At 45.0% G+C, this 23,755-nt stretch overlaps 1 protein-coding gene across 1 annotated transcript in view; it reads right to left on the reverse strand.

Moving 5' to 3' along the window:
- Positions 1-23,755, reverse strand: part of LOC119969928 (low-density lipoprotein receptor class A domain-containing protein 1-like) — a 55,607-nt gene that overhangs the window by 17,908 nt on the left and 13,944 nt on the right. The window contains exons 3-5 of the mRNA XM_038803896.1: positions 21,518-21,617; positions 21,344-21,418; positions 2,665-2,746 (exon numbers count right to left, since the gene is read on the reverse strand). Coding sequence (XP_038659824.1) covers positions 2,665-2,746; positions 21,344-21,418; positions 21,518-21,617 — 257 coding nt within the window. The remainder of the gene's footprint in view (positions 1-2,664; positions 2,747-21,343; positions 21,419-21,517; positions 21,618-23,755) is intronic.

Raw genomic sequence — 23,755 nt, forward strand, 5'->3', positions numbered from 1 at the left:
GGTTACATCGCGCACAAAGAGTCAGACAGACTCACATTGTTAACTCTATTTTTTCTCCCTGCAGATGCTTCCAGGCCTTCACTTTCCAGCATTCTATGTTCTTCTTTCAGATTTCAAAATTCGCAGTAATAATATTCCTCTTGTAATAAAGAGTAGCATTCCATTAGTTTTCTTGTTGTACCTGCATACTAACTTTTTGTGAATCATGCACCAAAGCACTTAGATCCCTTGGCACCTCAGCATCTTAGTCATTCTCCATTTAAGTAATACTCTGTTTTTTTATTCTCGCTGACAAAGTGAACAACTTCACACTTTCCTACATTAGATTCCATCTGTCAATTTTTTGCCATTCACTCAACCCATCTATATCCACCTACAAACTCCAGATTATTGTTGTGGCACGGCCCGGGATTCTCCGTCTCACCAGTGTGTTATTCCTTGTGTCTGAATAAAGCTCGTAGTCGTACTGTTGAAGTAGATGCTTTATTGTCAGTTTGTTCTCTCTCCAGCATTTATAATATGTTACATCTGAGCTACCTGTCTGTGTCCTGCTCACCAGCTGCCGTTCATGTGAAGCGTCCCTGACTTCCTGTCTGTCTGTATTTATACATCTCCCGTGCTCCTTCTAGTGATTGCTTAGTTGTATTGCATTTACATTTACCCCTTGTGTATATACACAGATATGCAGATCTCTACAACCAGCTGGTCAATGGGGTTTCCCATTGTGGGCAGCCGCACGCCATTGGGAAATCCCTAAGCTGCCGGCGCAAAGACGAACCCCGACAGCAGAGAATCCAGCTCCATATGTCTCCTTCACGACATACTTTCCTACCGATCTTTGTGCCATCTGAAAATTGAGCTATCATGCCTTCACTCCCTCATCTAAGTCATTGATATACATTGTAAAAGGTGGAGTCCCCAGCACAGACCCCTGTGGGGTCTCATCACATCCTGCCAATCAGACAAAGACCCATTTGTGTATATCCTCTCGTTTTCTGCCAACCAGTCAATCTTTAGTTCAGGCCAATATGTTATCCCCTTACACCATAAGCTTTATTTTTTCAATAACCTTTGATGTGGCACTTTATTAAATGCTTTCTGGAAATCTAAGTGCAGCACATCTACAGGTTCCCCTTTATCAACAGCACATGTAACACATTCAAAGAACTCCAATAAATTAGTTAAACATGATTTCCTTTCCATAAAAGCTGCTAACCCTTCCCAATTACCTTTCTTGTCCAAGTGCCCAGCTGTTATCTCTTAATGATTGATTCTAACACCAGCAATATCAAAGCTGGGGGCAGGGAGGGGAAGAGAGGGAAACATTGTGAAAAGTCATAGTCACAGAATCCCTGCAGTGCAGAAGGAGGCCATTTGGCCCATTGAGTCACCACCAACCCCCCCTCCCCCCGAAAGAACCCCGCCCAATGCTCCACCCCATCCTCATAGTCACACCTAGGGGCAATTTAGCATGGCTAATCCACCTCTGCTGTACATCTATGGACTGTGGGATGAAACCAGAGCACCCGTAGGAAACCCACACAGACACGGGGAGAATGTGCAGACTCTGCACAGTCACCCAAGGTTGGAATCGAATCTAAGCACTGTGCCACCGTGCCACACAAAATGGGGGGGAAAACATGTACAGACTGTAAAACTGTGAGTTGGGGAGCATGTTCCTCAGATTATTAATGTTTTGTAACTGTTCGAATAAGTTTGGAATGAAATACATTCACTGACAGACTCAAAGGTGAGCTGGGCCTCATGGCTCAGAGACACTGCACTTCTGCTGCATTGCTGGATTCAATTAAACAAATGTTCTGTGATGCTATGGTTTTACTGAAACTGTAGCTTATGCCATGATACTGTATGGAACATAGGGCAATAAATCCATTAAATAAATTCCATAAAAATCCCTTAGGTATTTCACTTCTGTGAAAATTACCAACATGATTCTTCCATCAACCCAGTCACTAGTTTGTAGGAGTTACTGGTGGAAATAAATGCCCTTATTCCTCTGGGATCCATATTGAAATTGAGGCCATCCAAAATCCCTCACTGTAGAGCTCTTGTTAAAATGAGTTCAAGCAATCTTAATGTAGTTCCCAATGTGCAGTTCACTGCACAAACCAGCTCATAATTCAGCTCTTGACAGTTAACCAACTGCCATACTCAGAAAGGCCATAAATATGTCTAGCATCAGAAATTCAAAGGCTTCAATAGTTCAATAAGCAGTTAAAGCAGATTGAAGTGAGGTTTGGGGAGGTTTACTTTGCTGTTAGCACTTACCGCAGGAGAGTTACAATTGGTCTCAGCATTCCTGGAAAACTGACTCAGATTTCCCACTCTTAATCACTATTCAGTTTAGATCCCAGAACTGTAAAGGTGCAATTTATCTAATGATCTCTGCTGGAAGATGTTCACAGGTTGAATGAGGGAAGATCATGGTTGGCCATGATTCCTATCACAGTTGAATAGGCTGCCAATATTCACTGTTGACGAATACAAATTTGGTCTAACTGAGCAAGGAATTAATATCTTCCGGAGAGTGTTGCATTTTCAGATTTGCAGGTTCTGAAAATGTATACAATCACTTTGATGTCAAATTAAAATTAATTAATTCCACAATCCTTATTTCGAATACATAAATAGATTACAATGTACCTTCGTGCTTATCATGATTTAAAGACATTTCGGATCCGAACTGAGAATATCCATCAGACAAGACTGAAGTCATATCCGCACCCTACAGGAGAAAAACACATCAGTTAACGAGTAGAATAGGCTTTGTGATTTGATTCAAAAATGTTAATTTGCATGAATCAGGTATGGACAAAATGTCTCTGTACTTAAATTTGTGCCAGTAATGTGCTGCAGCATTTGTTAGGTAAGCAAAAAGAAAGCCTTGCCTTTATATAGGACTTTTCACAATCACCATACCACACAGTTCTGATCAGATCAATGAAGCCTCTCACTGAGATAGACACTGAAGACAACTTAGGTACATAAGAATGAAACAGAAAGGAGCTTGCCTAAGAAACTAAGAAACCTAAGAGCTTTCCTATTCAGGAAGTGCAGTGTGAAGGAGGCATCTTTGGGTCAAATTGGAGAGCTCAAATCAAAAGTCATGATGATTGTGGCTGCTAGTCTGATCCAACTAAATCCTTTTAAAGACTCTCTGAGGAAGAACAAACACATTGGGTGCGATTTTCTGATCTCATTGCGCTCTCGCTCGAGTGAAACGAGGCCAGGGAATAGTGGGAGAAGCCAAAAACGAAGTCTGCACCAGGCGCCAAACTGTTTGCGATGCAACCGGCCTGCTCCCTAGGCGAAATCAGGATCTAGCCGTATTATCACCACTTAATCTCCATTTCCATGCAACTAATGGGAGACATCCCATATCCAACGGCCTCCTATCATTCAGTAGCCTCCCCACCAAGTGGTCACGCTGGCGCCTATATTACTCCTTTTGAAAAACGTTAACCAGGCAGAAGGGCTTCTGTGGAAGCCGAAGAGATGAGTAGCCATCTTTGCTCATAGGCAAAGAGCCCGGGGGTGCTGGGATTGCCATCCCAGTGCTTGTTGGGGAGGGGAAGGTAACACCTGCAACCCCTACCGACTGCTGAGGCCTCTAGCCGTGCGGCTGAAGGCTATTGCTAATAGGGAATTGGCAATCGTGTTTAAGTGAGCACTTCACAAAACCCAAGTGGACTCCCGTGGGCAGGCGGATGCCTGGAGAGATGGGCAAAGGGTCCGGTGGTCAGCCCGCATTGCAGAAGGAAGTGACAGAGGCATCATAATGGTTGTACAAAATGGTGTTTAATGTGTTGTACACTACCTCACTCCCAATGGTTCTGGCCCCCACCCCAACCCACCCCCTCCCCTGGGGCCCTCAGTCATCCTCAACGTGCCAGGTCCTCCTAGCTCTACCTCTATGTCTAGGTGTTTCCCCAGGTTGCACATCTGAGGTGGAAGCTGCCAGCTGCCTACCTCATCCTGTGACCTTCAGTGCCCCTGGCGGATGTTATCTGGGGGCTCTGAGGCCGAAGGGCCCCGGTTCAATAGTCGATAGCACATACCCAGCCGTGCCATCCTGTCCCATGTGCTGACCTCGAGACACTGCATCATCAGAGGGGTAGAACTCAGGGAGATGATGGCCACTGTCGCCACTCCACAATGGGTCCAGGTTGGTACTCGAGGCCTCTTCCTCCCGGTCGGTGCTGATAGGGCCCTGGTGTTCACCTTGGGATGGAGGGGCAGCTGGTTCAAGCCCCAGTTGCTCCTGCACCATCTGGCTCTGCCAGCCCTGACGCTTCCCCACGGTCTGCACCATTGTGCCGATGCCCTCAGCGATGCTCCTCGATGACTGGGACATGCTCTGCAGTGCCTCAGCAATGCCCACCTGCAACTGGGACAAGCTCCGCAGCGCCGTGGCCATGCCCATCTGAGAGCGGGTCATGTCCCGCAAAATCTCATCAAGTTCGGCCTGGTACTGGGTGACATTCCCCAGCGAGTCGGACATTCTGCTGAGACCCTCAGACATGGCCGATACTGACTGAGCGAAGCCTTGGACCCCTTCACTCATGCTGCCGATGTCGTGCACCAACCTCTCCACTGCAGTTGCCACTTTAGCAGTGTTGGCCTCGGTGTCACACATTGCTGATGACATCTCCTGTGGCCGTAGCCTCTGGACACCTCTAAGGGCAGCACGGTAGCACAAGTGGATAGCACTGTGGCTTCATAGCGCCAGGGTCCCAGGTTCGATTCCCGGCTTGGGTTACTGTCTGTGCGGAGTCTGCATGTTCTCCTCGTGGCTGCATGGGTTTCCTCCGGGTGCTCCAGTTTCCTCCCACAGTCCAAAGACGTGCAGGTTAGGTGGATTGGCCATGATAAATTGCCCTTAGTGACCAAAAAAGGTTAGGATGGGTTATTGGGTTACACGGATAGGGTGGAAGTGAGGGCTTAAGTGGGTTGGTGCAGACTCGATGGGCCGAATGGCCTCCTTCTGCACTGTATGCTTTATGTTCTTTGTGGCTACTAATCTGCTGGAGTGACACTGATATCTCCCTTTGAATGTCCCGGGCGCACCCTTTCGTCTCCATTATCTCCGAGTACCTTTGTACCACAGGTTCAGCGTCAGACCTTGGTCCTAGGATCCAGCAGCCCTCCAACTGCTGTCTCGCCTGGGGGTTCCTGCCTCCACCTAATGTGCATCAGCAGCAGTGTACTCACCAGATTGTGCCCTCGAAGCCTGTCCACTAACATGCCCCACCTGCATGTGTGTATCTGCGCTGGTGGAGGGTGGGGACGGCAGCTGTGCCGCAACTATAACAATTGCATCCTCGGAACTCTCCTGCAAGGTGTTGTCCTTGGAGTCAGGAAAGGGTCAATCCCCACCCTCCACCAGGATGTGCCAGTGCTATCTGCAGGTGGACCTGCGGGAGAACGGCCATGTGGTCAGTGGGAGGGTTGGGTCAGTCAGTAAGGCATTAACAATTCACGTTTGACAGGTCCTCTGGGTGGAGCCCGGTGGTTCCTCATCTCTGTGACATCTGCCAGCCTCCGCATGGGTGACCGCTCTGTCCTCGGACACCTCAGTCACCTCCAGGGCCTGTTCCTCGAATGTTGTGAGGACTCTTAAGTCCGGCAACCCACCGCCAGTCTGGGCCCTCTCCCGCCAATTGTGGGAGAGCTTTTCCTGCGGACACACGGAGAAGACATCGTTAGCCACACACGTGGTTCACAGTGGTGGGAGTGTTGAAGTGGGAGGGGGTGGAGGGAGGGTTGAGGGTTGCATGGTTAGCTGGGGGGTGCATGCTCCCTTGGCCGGGTGGGCGGGGGGGCGTGGCATTGGGTCTATTCACCCATGCTGCCTGGTGTAGGTCATTGACCTTCTTACGGCACTGAAGGCCAGTCCTCCTGGTCACACTCCCCGAGCTGACAGCTGCCATCACCCCATCCCAGGCAGCACTGGCTGCCTTGTGGCTGATTCTCTGGGGCTCTCGGGGGAACAGAATATCCCTTCTGCCCTGCGCCGCCTCTAGGAGTCTCTCCTGGTCAGCATCCCCAAATCTGGCCCGTCTCCTGGGCGCCTTTATTGCGAGCTGGCTGGGGTTGGCTGAGCAAGTGCAGCTTAAGTGCTTCTCGATCTTGTTAGCGGATGGCTGGCGAGATCGGTCCTGTCGAATCAGCTGGCGAGCCTTCATTTGCAACAGGAAGCGTTAAGTGGACCAATTAGTGTTAAACAGTGTTGCTGGCCTCACTGAGCCGAGCCTCAGGAAGCTTGCGGCAATTCCCACTCGCTACCACTCTTAGAAATTTTCCCGGAGAATTGCGCCCATTGTTGGCCCTCAGAATCTCGAGAGATACAGTTGTTGAAAGTAAAGAATGTGGAGTCTCAGAAGATCGTTTTGGAGGTGACACCAGCATGTGTACCATTTGTTAATAGCACTTGCCATTATCAGAACAATAGATCAGCAGCCAGCATCGAGGTGTTTTCAGCAGAATAGTTAAAATTGCTGAATTTGATCATTTTAAAAAGCATTAGGAGTAAAAGCAATTTGTGTTGCCCTCTGCTGGACAACCTGATATAATTGGATTGGATTTATTTCGATTGGATTTGTTTATTGTCACGTATATACCGAGGAACAGTGAAAAGCATTGTTCTGCGTGCAGCTCAAACAGAGCATTCCGTACATGAAAAGAAAATACTTAGGGCAAACATAAAATACACAATGTAAATATATACACACAAGCATTGGGTGAAGCACAGAGGGATGTAGGATTAATCAGGTCAGTCCATAAGAGGGTCGTTTAGGAGTCTGTAACAGTGGGGAAGAAGCTGTAAATATCAGAGTGTTGAATAGGCCTGACATTAGGGGCTGGTTTAGCTCACTTGGCTAAATTGCTGGCTTTTAAAGCAGACCAAGCAGGCCAGCAGCACGGTTCAATTCCCATACCGGCCTCCCTGGACAGGCGCCGGAAAGTGGCGACGAGGGGCTTTTCACAGTAGTTTCACTGAAGCCTACTCGTGACAATAAGCGATTTTCATTGGGCAACTCCCGTCATGCCTGAGGATGGCCTGTCACTGGGCCTTACTAACAGATGGAGCACTTGGCATCTGTCAGGTAAGTACAGGCTGACGGGTGGTGTGTTACTTGATTAACTTGATCAAAGTCTCACCCTAAGATTTGAGTACATTATTTCCATTATCAATTAAATTGAGGTCCAACGAATTTAGCATCATTTAGGAATATCCTGATATCATTTGACAAAAACATTTTGCCTTTCCCAGAGGGCACCACTCCTATATTTTGATTAATATAGAAAGGAGGAGGAAGAGATGAAAAAACCCAAAAACTAAACTAAAAACACAGTGCTGGAAAAACTCAGCAGGTCTGGTAGCATCTGTGGAGAGAGAAACAGACTTATTCGGAACATTTGTTTTCATTTGCAAGTATTTGGAACTCTCTGCTCTTTGGACTCTATTAATAACATTTGGACAGTTGTATAAAATCTGTATAAAATGTATAAAAAAGACTAACTTCAATTTATAATTAGACTCAAGGGCCATCCTGGGATTTGAGCCTGGGGTGTTAATAGGTGTAAAATCTGGTGACATCTCCACCTCCTACACATTGCTATGGGATTTCCAATGCTTCTCTTGAACGAGAGATGGTACTGGGCTTGCATCTACAATAGTTGTTGGATAGGAGGAGGCAGGAAAATGTTGCAGGACAAAGGGTTTCTTTTCACCCTCCAAATCACCAGTTTCATTGGAAGATTAAGGGCTCCCGAAAAAAGGTGTACTGGCTTTCAGATCTCCTTTGATAAGAGGGGCTGGGCAGCAAGGCATGGGAGGCTGAAAAAAATAATTGCTACCTTCCTGGTCCAGTTTCTTCATTGATTTTCAGGCCTATAGGTTTATATTTTCCAACTGCAGCCAGAAGGTCCAAAACTTGCACCCAGGTCTGTCAGTACACCTCTATTTATGATAACCCTTTGTCACATGTTTTGTCCTAGTTGAGAATGAGGAGAGGTTGATGATCTAATTCTAGACCTTCGCCTTTATACCCCAAGCAACTGCCAAGGAGCCAATGTATGCTGAGAATTGTGCTGTCCAATTGAGTACAAGCTTAGCCATATCTGGACAGGTTCAGTGCACTTTGGATGACCTGTGTCTGCGTAGCACCTGGGCAAAGTAGGGGAGAAGAAGGAAGTGAAATTGGTCCCATTAACACAAGGAATTAAATCACATTGAGCCTCAGCCAGGTACATACACATTATTGAATTCCAGTAACTGTCAACATTGACATATGCTATTGCAGATAAATGCAATACATTATTCGAGATGTGTGTCCTGGCAACACACTATTATTGTTATGACTTAGTTACATTTCATGCCGTGCGTAAGTGCAATTGTTTTATTTGTTTCAGTAAAATCGGGGTGTGTAGAACAGTTGAATAGCTTGTTGATTGCCAAAAAAAAATAATCTTGATGCACTAAAACCAAAAGCTCCTTCCCAATTGTTGACCTCTGGTGGAAACTTTATACTGCACATTCCAAATGATATTTGGAGTATCTGCAACATATTTAGCTGGACAACCTCTGACAGAATTTGGGCTCATTCAATAACACATCAGAATACATTTGTTATTTGCTTGATGCCAAGCACTGATTAGCATTAGGTTTCTCCTCTTCCCAGTGATTTAAGTGGAAACATTTAAACAACGCAAGCCGTTATATAACTGAGCTACTGTCGTGAAATATTTTATGTATTGATTATGAACATTGTCTGTCTTCTCTTTATTTCCCCATGCTCCAGCTATACAAATTTTATTTTCTTCCACATGTTATTTCGAGTTAAGAGTGGAGAAAAATGGTGGCACGGTGGCGCAGTGGTTAGCAATGCTGCCTCACGCCGCCAAGGACCCGGGTTCGATCCCAGCCCCGGGTCACTGTGGAGTTTGCACATTCTCCTTGTGTCTGCATGGGTCTCATCCCACAACCCAAAGATGAGCAGTGTAGGCGGATTGGCCATGCTAAATGGAAAAAAAATGATTGGATATTCTAAATTTCTCTTTAAAAAGTGGAGAAAGGTGACCGACGTCTCGGCATACATTTATGAGGCTCCATAAACAGACCATTTAAATGCCGTGACCAATACTTATCCCTCAAACAACATTCCTAAAAAAATGATTATCCAGTCAGTATCTGTTAGTGTTTGCTTGACCTTGCTGTATGCAAACTGCCTGGCACGTTGCTTCCAATACAATAGTGAGTACACTTTAAATTATATTTAATTGGATGCATCTCAAGAGACCTCTTGAGATTGTGAAAAGTGCTAGACACATGATTTCTAAAAAAAATGCAGCTCTGGACTGCTTTGGCCAAGTTTCTGTTCTCTTTGCGCAAGTGAAAGAGACACATACTGAGTGAGTGACACACATCCAGAGTGGGAACTGGAACTTGGTAATTTGGTGCAATGAGATAATTCGGTGCAGAATGGGAGAATGTGCTTTTTCCCTACCGTTTTGTTCTCTTTCTTCTGGCCTGTAACTGTTAATCTGCAGGGAGAGAACCAGAGTGCATCCTGGGAAGGTAGGTGATTTTTCTTACCTTTTCAAATTGCATGTGGGGGAGGGAGGGGGAAACTGAAGTGACATCACAGTAAAGCTGTGACCTGATTGGCTGATTGGGAATCTGTTAAATTTGAAAAAAAAAAACAATATTGCAAGACAAATCTAATTCATTAACTAGATAGTGGAGTAACTAAACCTGAGGGCAGTGATCGGTATTTAGCATTTAATTTTACAGTAAAAATCATCCAGCGTCAGGGCCATATAGTTAATTGTAACTCAATCTAACAATAATTCAAGTGTTTATTTTAAATTCATTAATTAGTGCTTAAATGTCACTCAGCAGGGTGCAGTGCTCCAACTGTGAGATGTGGCAGACCTGTGATGCTTCTAGCGTTCCGGTCGACAACATTTGCAGCAAGTGTAACCAATTGGATGCACTTAGGAGCATGCAGATGGCAGAAAGCATCATAGATAGCAGTTATATAAATGTGGTCACACCCAAGGTGCAGGCAGAGAGATGGGTGACCACCAGAAGGGTCAAGCAGTCAGTGCAGGAATCCCCTGTGGTTGTCCCCCTCTCGAACAGTTTTACCATTTTGGATACTCTCGGGGGGGGGGGGGGGGGGGGCAGGAAGAAGAATGAGGTCCTGCAGCAGGAGTTCAGGGAGCTGGGCAGAAAGTTAAAAGACAGGACCTCTAGGGTTGTAATCCCGGGATTACTCCCTGTGCCACGTGCCAGAGGCTAGAAATAGGAAGATAGAGCAGCTAAACACCTGGCTAAACAGCTGGTGGAGGAGGGAGGGTTTCTGTTATCTGGACCACTGGGAGCTCTTCCGGGGCAGGTATGACCTGTATAAGAAGGACGGGTTGCATCTAAACTGGAGAGGCATAAATATCCTGGCCGCGAGGTTTGCTAGCGTCACATGGGAGTGTTTAAACTCGTATGTACTATAATAAACTATTATGGCAGGGTAAGGCAGATGATCTTAGAGCTTGGATTAGTACTTGGAACAATGATGTTGTTGCCATTACCTGGTTGAGACCTGGTTGAGGGAAGGACAGGATTGGCAGCTAAACGTTCCAGGATTTTGATGTTTCAGGCGGGATAGAGGGGGATGTAAAAGGGGTGGCGGAGTTGCGCTACTAGTTCGGGAGAATATCACAGCTGTACTACGGGAGGACACCTCAGAGGGCAGCAAGGCTATATGGGTAGAGATCAGGAATAAGAAGGGTGCACTCACAATGTTGCGGGTTTACTACAGGCCTCCCAACAGCCAGCGGGAGATAGAGGAGCAGATAGGTAGACAGATTTTGGAAAGGAGCAAAAGCGACAGGGTTGTTGTGATGGGAGACTTCAACTGACCCAATATTGACTGGAGCACACTTAGTGCTTGGGTCTTGGACGGGGCAGAGTTTGTAAGGAGCATCCAGGAGGGCTTCTTAAAACAACATGTAGATAGTCCAAATAGGGAAGGGGCTGTACTGGACCTGGCATTGGGGAATGAGCCGGGCCAGGTGGTAGAAGTTTCAGTAGGGGAGCATTTCGGGAACAGTGACCACAGTTCAGTAAGTTTTAAAGTGCTGGTGGCCAAGGATAAGAGTGGTCCGAGGGTGAATGTGCTAAATTGGGGGAAGGCTAATTAGAACAATATTAGGCGGGAACTGAACAACCTCGATTGGGGGCGGATGTTTGAGGGTAAATCAACATCTGACATGTGGGAGGCTATCAAATGTCAGTTGAAAGGAATTCAGGACCGGCATGTTCCTGTGCGGAAGAAGGATAAATATGGCAAATTTCGGGAACCATGGATAATGAGAGATATTGTAGGCCTCATCAAAAAGAAAAAGGAGGCATTTGTCAGGGCTAGAAGGCTGGGAACAGACGCAGCCTGTGTGCAGTATAAGGAACGTAGGAAGGAACTTAAGCAAGGAGTCAGGAGGGCTAAAAGGGGTCACAAAAAGTCATTGGCAAATAGGGTTAAGGAAAATCCCAAGGAATCCTATGGGGAGGAGGTGGTGGAAGCAGGGACGATAGTGACACTTAAGGGGCATCTTGACAAATACATGAATAGGATGGGAATAGAGGGATACGGACCCAGGAAGTGTATAAGATTTTAGTTTAGACGGGCAGCATGGTCAGCACAGGCTTGGAGGGCCGAAGGGCCCGTTCCTGTGCTGTACTTTTCTTTGTTCTTTGTTCTTGACAAAGTATGTCTGCCAGTTTGGGACAGTTGATGATTTTTTGTGCAGCAAGTGATGAATCCAATGAACTCAGTTACAAAAAGGATATTGCCAACCACAGGGTCCTGGGACCAAGTCTGAAAAGTGGCCAAAGGGTCAACAGAGAATGCCTTCTTTAAATAATCTGAAGCCGGAGGCACTAATTGCTCATCTGCTGAGAAAAAGTCACTGAAAACAGCAATAACAGCTGGTAGCGAAACCAGACAAACTCTAAACGAATACTTAATGGTTTTGATGTTAAATGTGAGCCGGGGCTCAGAGCCACAACTCAACTGAGTCAGGATGTTGTGAGCTCTTGCTCTGGAGACTGAAGTTCATCATTTAGCTTTATGTTTCAGTGCAGCACTTGCTCTCCAGGCAACCCTGGAATGAAGCCATATATTGTCCCCTAGTTTCCTTCAAGCCTCATCTAGTAGGTGCTACAGGATATGTTGTCCTGGGCAATGATGAGGTGACAGAGCTCGCTGCCAACCTTAAAGAAAGCTGTTCACAAAGATCCAGCAATCCCTGTGGTATGGATGCCCCCGTTCCCATGCAAGTGTGAAACTGGAGCTATGTTCCGGGAAACTCTAGGTATCCTCTAACAGCGATGGGATACAGCAGTGTAAGCAGTTGATCATATTCAAGTGATCTCAAAGACAACATAACAGCAAGTAAAGTAAATTAAATTTGTCATTTTCAATTCACATTTTACAAAGAGTGAAATAAATGTTAAGACATATACAAGGGATTATGGTAGAAGATGAAATAACAAACTAACATTTTAAAAATGTGATCTTGTGTATTGTAATGAAAATGTGTGACAGACATAAAATTAGGTTTTCAGACTCAGTGAGGTTGTTCAGTAATAATTATGAACTTTGGATTTAAAATCCAGTTACACTTGATTCAGCAAGGTGTAACATTCTCAATGCCGTTTTACAGACAAATAGCATATACGGGCCAGTTCTCATCAGTGCAGTGGTTCCGACTTGATTGCAGGCTAGGGAGATATCAATAGCGTATCCTCTGGTGGAGAACAGAATCACTGACAACAACTTCTGGATTTCCATGTTTTACTGCATATGTGCAGACCACTGAAGTTACTGTCAGTTTCAGAGGAGCATTATCAAGAAATCCAACTGTTTTACCAGGTAAAACCTGGACTATTATGTTATGTCAGTTTGAAAAACAATGTTGTATGTTAAATTACTTTGTGATATTTACTATTGGTGCTTGACACTAAAAACTAAAAATATTTGTTGGGACTTTGTTGCTTTGTAACATTGAAGAACCATGCTACTGCATTAGTTTGCACAAATTAGGAGGAAGCGCTGCATTGTTAATGATGCTGGCTTTAGTAGGTCACAAACAAGTCCAAACCTAATTGGTCAAAAGAAAACCTGGTTTATTGCAATGCACTTATATTTACAATATACATCAGATCCCAGCCGGTCTGCTCTGTCGGTTCCAAACTTGGCCAACTTTATACAGATCTCAATCATGAATGCCCTTGGGCTACCCTGTCCCCTTAGAGGGGGAGATCGTATTCGGTGGGACTCATGGGGTGCCTGATTGCTCCACCCATAGGTCTTGTCCGGCTTATAACACTGGCTAAAGCACCCTCGACTTTCCTTGCATAGATATAGAAAAACATGTCACTTTTTGAGCAAAAGAATAATTCTCCTAATGTCCTGGCCAATACTTATCCTTCAACCAACACAATCTAAAACAGATTGTGTGGTAATTTATCGAATTACTTTCATGGTATCGTACTGCCATGCTTTCCTACTTTACAACAGTGACACTTTGAATGTATTTTATTGCCTATAAATTGCATTGAAACATTCTGGGTTCATAAGAAACACTATATAAACACAAATTCTTGCATTTCTAGAACAGTCAAAAGCTTTTGTGAAGGTAGATTGATGGTTATTTAACTTAATATTGTGTTAATTTAATTTGTTGTTAATATGTTTTGTTGTTCATTGAGGTTGGGTGAATGTTTATGACTGTTATTGTTATTGTTGGTATTTTATTGCTGTTCGTTGTTATATAAATACAAAATTTTTCAATAAATATTTTTTTTAAAAGATGGAAAGTTATTGGTTCACATATATTGACCCAATCAGTGATGAAGGAACAGTACTCATCACACATCTTGAAAATAAGATGCCAACAAAGTTTGAGCCAGAGCAAGAGTACAGACTTCTTCTTTTCCAGTTTTACATTAAATTTGTCACCTTTGGCAAGGATGTCAATGAATAGGTTCAAGCAATAGGAATGCTGATCGACCAATCTGATTAAACAAGCCACACAGACAGCATAGCAGGAAGTATAAATTGCATTTATATCATTGTAGAGAAAACAAAATTTAAAATGGGATATGCGTATGGGATTAAGGAATGAAGAAAAACAGTAGGTGGTGGCAAAGTGGTACAGTCACTGGACTGGCAATCCAGCAGCCTGGGAGAATGTTTTGAGGAGAAAGGTTTAAATTTCACCATGGCAGCTAGTAGAATATATATTCAATTAATTAATAATTCTGGAATGAAAAGTTGGTCACAGTAATGTGGCCATAAAAACCTATCTGGTTAATTATTGCCCTTTAGGGAAGGAAATCTGCCATGCATACCTGGTCTGACCTACATGAGACTCCAGACTCACAGCAATGCGGTTGAGTCTAACTGCCCTCTGAAATTGCCCAGAAGCCACTCAGTTGTGCCAAACTGCGACAGAAAAGTTAAAAAAGAATAAGACCAGTCCTGTCGACCCTGCAAAGTTCTCCTTATTAACAGCTGGGGGCTTCTGCCAAAATTGGGAAAGCTGTCACGCTGTCAAATCAAGAAACAGCCTGACATAGTAATACTTGCTTACTCTGACCAAACTGGCCAATTCCTGAAGGACATAGGCCTGTGACAGATAGTAAGGGAACCAACATAAGGGGAAAATTTACTTGATCTGGTCTTCACCAGTCTCCCCGTCACAAATGGTAAGGGAACCAACATGAAGGAAAAATCTGCTTGACCTGGACTTCACCAGTCCAATGATCACAGATGCAATTATCCTTGACAGTTTTGGTGAGTGACCACTGCACAGTTCCTTGCGGAGACAAAGGTCAATTTTACATTGATAGATTTAGAACAGATCTAGTAACTCAAAACTGGCTTTCCATTCAATTGCAACAGAATTGTATTCAACCATAATCTGTGACCTCATGAACTGGTATATCCCCCAATCTACCATTACTATCAAGAAGAGGGATCAAGCCTAGATCAATGAAGAATGCAGGAGCAGCACTAGGCATACCTAAAAATGAGGTGTCAACCTGCTGAAGTTAGAACATAGGACTAATTGAGTGCCAACAGCAGAAGCAGCATGCAATAGGCCGAGTTAAGTGATCCCACAATCAATGGATCAGATTAAAGTTCTGCAAAACTGTCATACCCTGTCATGAATGGTGGTGAACAATTAGGCAGTTAACAGAATGACGAGGCTCCACAAATAGCCCCATCCTCACCAGCATATCAGTGCAAAACACAAGGTTGAATCATTTGCAACCATCTTCAGCCAGAAATGCCGAGTGGATGATCCAGCTGCCCCAGTAGAGTGAGAGCACCGGGCATCTACCGGGAAATGTGGAAAATTGCCCAGGACTGTCCCATCCACAAAAGGCTGGATGAGTCCAACCTGGCCAATTACCACCCCATCACTCTATTCTGGATCATCAACAAAGAGATGGAAGATGCCGTTGCCAATGCTTTCAAGTGGTACTTACACAACAATAACCTATTCGCTGATCCTCAGTTTGTTTCCGCCATGGCTATTCAAAACAGCCTATAGGGGCAGGTGGGGTTTGTTAAGGGTAGGCAGCTGTCGGCCAATGTTCAGAGACTGCTTAGTGTTATTTTGTCCCCCCTGTCCAGCCCCTGAGCCAGAGGTGATTATATCGTTGGATGCGGAAAAGGCGTTTGAGGGGTTATTTGTTTGAGATCCATTGGAGCTTTGGTTTGGGGCTAGATTCATATCTTGGATCCAGCTCTTATATAGGGCCTCCATCGTGAGTGTTCATGCAAATGCTTTGAGCTCAAAATATTTCCACCTGACGAGAGACACGAGACAGGGGTGTAAATTGCCCCCATCATTGTTTGCCTTAGCAATTGAGCCTCTGGCCATAGCATTCAGATCATCCACAAAGTGGAGAGATGGAGAGAGAGTGGGGGGGAGAGCATATAGTATCATTGCATGTGGATGATTTGTTGTTGTATGTGATGGGCCCTCTTTCCAGTGCAGAGAAGTTAATGAAGCTACGTGGGAGGTCCAGCTCCTTCTCAGGATATAAATTGAACTTGAGCAAAAGCGAATACTTTCCAGTGAATTTCCGAGGGAGGAGAGCTGATTTGGGGAGGTTGCCTTTTTGCTTGGTCTGGTCCAGCTTCCGTTATCTGGAATCTGGGTAGCCCATGATTGGGCCTTGCTCCATAAACTAAGTTTTGCAGATCTGGTTAATGCAGCGAAGGCTGATCTGAAGAAATGGGAAAACCTCCCGCTGACCTTGGCGGGAAGGGTTCAGTCGGTAAGGATGAATATCCTCCAAGGTTTCTATTTTTGTTTCAGTGCTTTCTAGTTTTCCTTCCCAAATCTTTCTTTACAAAAGTTAATAAAATTAAATCTTCTTCTATTTGGGCGGGCAAGACCCCACAGATCTGCAGAGTGATTTTGCAAAGGGATAGTCAAATGGGGGGCCTAGCTTTGTCCAACCCATTATTTTACTATTGGACGACAAATACTGAGAAGGAGTGGAGTTGGTATAGGAGGATAGGGTTGATGTTGGGGTGGATGGGGAGGAGTGCCTCTAGAGGTACCAGGTTGAGAGCCTTAGTCATGGCTCCTCTTTGCTTTTCCCAGCAAAATGGACTTCCAGCCTGGTGGTGGTGGCCACCTTGAAAATATTTTGACACCATCTACACTTCCCGCTGCCTGGAGAAAACGGACAGCATAATCAAATACCCCTCCCACCCAGCTTACTCACTCTTCCAACTTTTTCCATTGGGCAGAAGATACAAAAGTCTGAGAACATGCACGAACAGACTCAAAAATAGCTTCTTCCCCGCTGTTACCAGACTCCTAAAAGACCCTCTTATGGACTAAGCTCATTAACACTGCAAACTTTGACAAAGAGTCATCGGGCTCGAAACATTAGCTCTTTTCTCTCCCTACAGATGCTGCCAGACTTGCTGAGATTTTGCAGCATTGTCCCTTTCGTCATTAACACTGCACCCCAGTATGCTTCACCCGATGCCGGTGTTATGTAGTTACATTGTGTACCTTATGTTGCCCTATTATGTATTTTCTTTTATTTCCTTTTCTTTTCATGTACTTAATGATCTGTTGAGTTGCTTGCAGAAAAATATTTTCACTGTACCTTGGTACACGTGACAAAATAAACAAAATCCAAATACTGTCACAGTTTAGGCAGCATTTCAAGCTGGGTCCCATGTCATTGTTGGCCCCAATTTGCGAAAATTATCATTTTGTACCGGCAGTCTTAGACTTGTCATTTGGGCATGGAGGGAGGAGGGGCTGGAGCAGAGCCATTCGGGAATTTGTTTCTAGATGGGCAGTTCGCTGGTTTTAAGGACTGGTTGGGCAAGTATCATATTCTGAGAGCTAGCCTGATTCAGTATTAGCAGGTACGCAGCTTTGTATGCAAGGAGATTTCTTCCTTCCCCTTTGTCCCCTTGCCTTCATTGATGGATAGGGTTCTCTCAGTGGTTGAGGCAGGGGTAGGGTATATGTTGGATATCTATAGTGTCCATAAGACCATAAGATCTAGACACAAATTAGGCCATTTGGCCCATCGAGTCTGCTCCGTCAACATATCATGGCTAATATGTTCCTTATCCCCATTCTCCTGCTTTCTCCCCATAACTCCTGATCTCTATATTAATCAAGAAATCTCCTTATTAATCAAGAACATCAGATAAGAACAACCCCCTGTGCTGCTCTTGCTCATGTATTTGCTTTGTTTGGCCCTTGTTCTGCGCTGTAACCAATCACTATTTGCTGATGTACTTTGTTGATAACTCTTTTTGTTTACTGTGTACATACTGTGTACGTTCCCTTGGCCACAGTAAAATACTTTTCACTGCATTTCGGTACATGTGACAATAAATCAATCAATCAAGCAATCAATTTGAGCTTATAGGAATGTTACCTTCAGAGTTACAGGCCAAGAGCTGGATGGTAAAATCAGACAGAATAGTTCTTTCTTAGAATATCAGAACTAGGAGCAGGAGCAGGCAATTTAACCTCTCGAGCCAATTCCACCTTCTTCCATCGGGCAGGAGATTCAGAAGTCTGAGAACACGCACGAACAGACTCAAAAACAGCTTCTTCCCCGCTGTCACCAGACTCCTAAATGACCCTCTTATTGACTGACCTCATTAACACTACACCCTGTATGCTTCAACTGATGCCAATGCTTATGTAGTTACATTGTATATCTTGTGTTGCCCTATTATGTATTCGCATGTATTTTCTTGAATTTTGTTTAATTCCCTTTTCTTCCATGTACTGAATGATCTGTTGAGCCGCTTGCAGAAAAATACTTTTCACTGTACCTCGGTACACGTGACAATAAACAAATCCAATCCAATCCACCATCATCGCTGATCTCATCCTGGCCTCATTTCCACTGTCCTGCCTGTTCTCCACAACCGTTCAATCCATTACCAATTAAAAATTTATCTAACTCCTCAAATTTACTCACTGTCCCAGCATCCGCCGCACTCTGGGGTAGCGAATTCCACAGATTCACAACCCTTTGGGAGAAGTAGTTCCTTCTCATCTCTGTTTTAAATTCACGACCCATTATTTTCAGGCTATGACCTGTCATTCTAGAAACCCCCACAAGGGGAAGCATCTGCTCCACGTCTACTTTATTCATACCTTTTATCATCTTATATACCTCAATTTGCTCTCCACTCATTCTTCTAAACTCTAAAGAGTATAGGCCTCAACTGCTCAATCTCTCTTCATTCAACAAACCCCATCTCTGGAATCAATCTAGTGAACCTCCTCTGAACTGCCTCCAATGCCACTACATCTTTTCTCAGATAATGGGACCAAAACTGTGCACAATACTCCAGGTGTGATCTCATCAATGCCTTGCATAGTTGCAACAACACTTCCTTACCTTTATATTCTATTCCTTTAGCTATAAATGCCAACATTCCATTTTCTTTCTTTATTACCTGCTGAAACTGCATGCTAGTTTTCTGCGACTCATGCACGAGGACACCCAGATCCCTGAAGCCTCTTCTCATTTAGATAATGGCCGGGATTCTCCAATATCGCGGCCAAGTGTTGACGCCGGCATCAAAACCGGTGCTAGTGGCGCTGGCGTCGCTGGGCCTCCAGGCCCAGTAATTCTCCTGTTCTTCGGGGGCTAGAAGGTGTCGGAGTGCTGTGTGCTGCTCCGGCGCCGAAAGCTGGCCCTGCACAGCCGGCACGGGTCCGGCCATCTCTGCGCCGGTGCATGTGCGTGGTTGCCGTCTCCGTGCTGGCCCCCGCACACCATGGCGGAGCCCTACAGGGGCCCGGCTTGGAGGAACATAGGCCCCCCCCCCCCCCCGGAATGAGCACGCCGGCCGATCGGTAGCCCCGATCGCGTACCTGGCCACCATGAAGCCCACCCGGAATTGGATCCCCCCCGCTCCCTCCCACCAGGACAGCCCCCGCAGCCTGAACGCTGAGGTCCCGCCGGGTGGGGCTATATGTAAACCACGCCGGCGGGACTCGGTGGAACTCGGTGGGCACTCGGCCAGCCGAGCGCGGAGAATTGCCACGGCGGGCGCTTTCAACGGCATCCAACCGGCGCTGCGGCGACCACGCAGGTGCGATTGGTGCCGATTCTCCTGTTGCCGGAGAATCGGCGGCCCGTGTCAGAGCGGCGTGGCGGGATTCTCACGCCCCCCCCGGTGATTCTCTGACCCGGCGCGGACTGGGAGAATCCCGGCCAATAAGTTGCTTTCCCATTTTTCCAACCAAAATACCTGACCTTGCACTTATCCACATTAATCTCCATCTGCCACATTTTGGCCCACTCTTCTAACCTATCTATATCCATTTGTAATGTTCTTATTACCTCATTTCAACTTACTGTCCCATCTATTTTTGTGTTGTCTGCAAATTTGACTGTAGAATCTTCTATCCCTGTATCCAAGTCATTATGATAGAGTGTAAATAGTTGGGTCCCAACGGCCGAACCTTGTGGTACCCCACTAGTTACATCTTGCCATCCAGAATAAGACCCATTTATCCCAACTCTGTTTTCTGTCCGTCAGCCAGTCTTCTACCCAAGCTAATAAATTACCCCTAACTCCATGTGATCTAACCTCATGTCTTAACATGCGGCACCTTACAAATGCCTTTCGGAAGTCCAGATATACTACATCTACAGGATCCCCATTATACACTTTGCTTGTTGCATCTTCGAAGAACTCTAGCAAATTAGTCAATTAGTTCCACTCCTGAGGCTGGAAAACAATCCATTCCACCGGTTGAGGTTAAAATGATGTGGGAGAGAGAGCTAGCGAGGCTCTACACAGAGTCAACCCAACCTCTTTGTGTGTTAGGCTCAGCCTGATTCAGTTCAAGGTGGATCATAGGACACCTCTGACCAGGGCACAGATGAGTATTGTTTTCTCGGAAGTAGGTGATAGGTGCGAGAGGTGTTCAAGGGGTCCGGTGCATCGCAAGCACATGCTCTGGTCTTGTTCTAAGCTTATGGGCTTTTGAGTCTCCTTCTTCAGCACCATGTCAGGAATTCTCGGGGTTGATTTGGAACCTCGCCCTTTGATGGCTATCTTTGGAGTTTCAGACTTAGAGGTGGTGCAGACCGAGGCAAAGGCGGATGCTTTCGCCTTGCTAATAGCCCGAAGGTGAGTCCTTTTTGGGTGAAGATCTCCAGTTCCACACAGTATCTCAGTGTGGTTAAGCGACCTGATAGAGTTCTTACACTTAGAAAGGGTCAAGTCTATCTTGAGAGGGTGGAGGGAAGGATGGCAGCTGTTCCTTTCCTATTTCAGGTAGTGGGCCACGGTCAGATGTCAGGGGGTGGGTCGAAATTGTAATTGTTGTATAAGTAGGGTTCAGAAAGTGTTATGTTGGGAAACAAATTCGGAATAAAAATATATTTTAAAAACTTAACTCAATGTCATAGAATCCCTGCAGTGCAGAAGGAGGCCATTCGGCCCGACGAGTCTGCACCGATCCTCCACTCCACCGAATCCCAATCTCCTACCTTATCCCCACCTAACATTTGGACATTAATGGGGCAATTTAGCGGCCAATCCACCGAATCTGATCATTTATAACATGGCAGTGCAAGTCTGCCATAGTGAAGGAATCCACTGATAATTATGCTCATTCATATCTGATTGAAACAGTAACACCTCTTCTAACACGAAAAACGTTTCCATCTTTTAAAGTTTTAAAATAAAATTCCGCGAATATTTTTGAAACAAAAGCGTTTTACCTTGAGTCGCGACGGGTAGATTCTGTTTGAAGTCATTTCATCTGTATGCTGATGTACGCTGCCAAGAGTGGGGCACTAAGGAGAAATGAACAACATGTTACAAGTCCGTTGACAAGAAACCTACTTTTATTCGTTGCCCAGCAACGCAAAAAACTTCCCCATAATATCACTTACCTGTACAAGGTCGTTAAAGATACGGTAAACACTGAAGAAAGAGTTGGCTGGAAAGAGCAAATATCTCCCACTGAGACTTGCGACATGTCCGAGGTGTTGTCTGCAAAGTTTGTTCAATAGGAGCATGAAATCCAAATTAAAACAATTAAAACAATAATAATAATAATAATAATTAAAACAATTAAAACAATAATAATTAAAACAAAGCAAACTTTTGCTTTTAAACAAGCAGGACGGTAAATCTAATCCACAGAGAAGAACTGTTGAGGAGACCTGGCCCTGATTTCTAGACCGATCCTGTTAGTCCAGTTCATAATCCAGAACTAACAGTTGACAAAATTGTCTCAATTCTACACATCTTAAATCAAAAGATGACATCTGTTTTAAAGATTACTGTATTGACAAAATTACAGTAAAACAATTTCAAGGAAGCAATAATTCAGAGTTATATCGATTTAAATTTTATTATACTCTGTTGATCCATGAATGCGATACATGTACTTTATTTATTATAGATGCAAATAATGCATTATACCAGAGACAGTTTAGAAATGCAGAATTTTCACCTTGTGCGCCTCCCAGTAATTTCTGTTTTAGTCAATTATTTTTAAATGGCTCTTCAGGTGGGTTGCTGTCCCCTGTTTTAGCAGGACATTAGAAAGTTACAGCACTTGTTAGAGATAACTTTTATCTGCATCTTTACCTTTCCATGCATCAGAAATTAAGCTTGCAGAAAGATTTGTCTTTTTGTGGCTCAGTGGGTAGCATTTTGCCTCTGACCCAGAGACTGCGGGCTCGTATTCCACTCGCGAGACTGGAGCACAAAACTATTAGAGTTGCCATCTTTTGACTGGGATGTTAAACTGTTCTCTTAGGTAGATGAAAAAGATTCCTTTGCAAGATTTCATAGAGGAGTAGGGGAGTTAGCTCCCTTGTCCTGGTCAATCTTGTCTTGTTATGGCATCCTGCAATCTATGAAAATGCAGAACAGCAAACAAATCCATTTCAGGTGGGGTGTCTTCATGCGGCCCACCTTTGCTGCTGGCTGGAGAGGTTAATGCTTGTGAGACAGGTTCTACCACAAATGCCACAAGTGAAGCTATCAAGTGTTTGTGTGGATTGTTGTTTTCACCATTGGCAACTGTTGCCACACCCACAGGAGATGTCATCATTTTCCTCAGCCGTCAGTTAGTGGTCCCAAGTGCGATAATCAACATTTTCATGTCACCTTTGCAAGCATCGTTGAAGTGGAACGTTAGACATCCTATTGGCGAGCTGGCTCCAGCTCCTCACCATGCAGAAAGCCCTTAGGCACGTGACTGTTCTCAATCTAACGGATGTGCCCGAGCCACTGTGCCATCATACTGTGCTGCACTGTCCTACTAAAGGCAAATGTCTTCTGCACTGAAGTCATTTAAAAAAAATTCATTCAAGAGATAAGAACTTCACTGACTTGACTGACATTTATTGGCCATCCCTAATTTCTCTTGAGAAGGTGGTGGTGAGCTGCCTTCTTGAACCACTGCAAATCATGTGGTGTAGGTACACCCTGTTAGGAAGGGAGTTCCAGGATTTTGACCCAGCAACAGTGAAGGAACAGCAATATATTTCCAAGTCAGGATGGTGAGTGACTTGGAGGGGTACTTCCAGGTGGTGGTGTTCCCATGTATCTGCTGCCTTGCCCCTCTAGATAGTAGGAGTTGTGGGTTTGGAAGGTACTGCCTAAGAAGCCTTGATGAGTTAGTTCCTGCAGTGCATCTTGTAAATGGTACACACTACTGTGACTGTGCATTGGTGGTGGAGGGAAGGAATGTTTGTGGATGAGGTGCCAATCAAATGGGTTGCTTTGTCCTGGATGGGTCAAGCTTCTTTTTTGAAATATAAATTTAGAGTACCAATTTATTTCTTTTCCAGTTAAGGGACAATTTAGCATTGCCAATCCACCTACCTTGCACATCTTTGGGTTGTGGGGGCGAAACCCAGGCAAACACAGGGAGAATTTGAGAACTCCACATGGATAGTGACCCAGATCCGGGATCGAACCTGTGACCTTGGGGCCGTGAGGCAGCAATGCTAACCACTGTGCCACTGGGCTGCCTGGCATCAAGCTTCTTGAGTGTTGTTGGAGTTGCACTGACCCAGGCAAGGGGTGAGTATTCCAGCAAACCCTTGACTTGTGCCTTATGGATTGTTGGCAAGATTTGGGAAGTCAGGAGGTGAGTTACTCACTGCAGGATT

Source organism: Scyliorhinus canicula, chromosome 8 (genome assembly GCF_902713615.1).
Source record: "Scyliorhinus canicula chromosome 8, sScyCan1.1, whole genome shotgun sequence".
NCBI classification, from domain to species: Eukaryota; Metazoa; Chordata; class Chondrichthyes; order Carcharhiniformes; family Scyliorhinidae; genus Scyliorhinus; species Scyliorhinus canicula.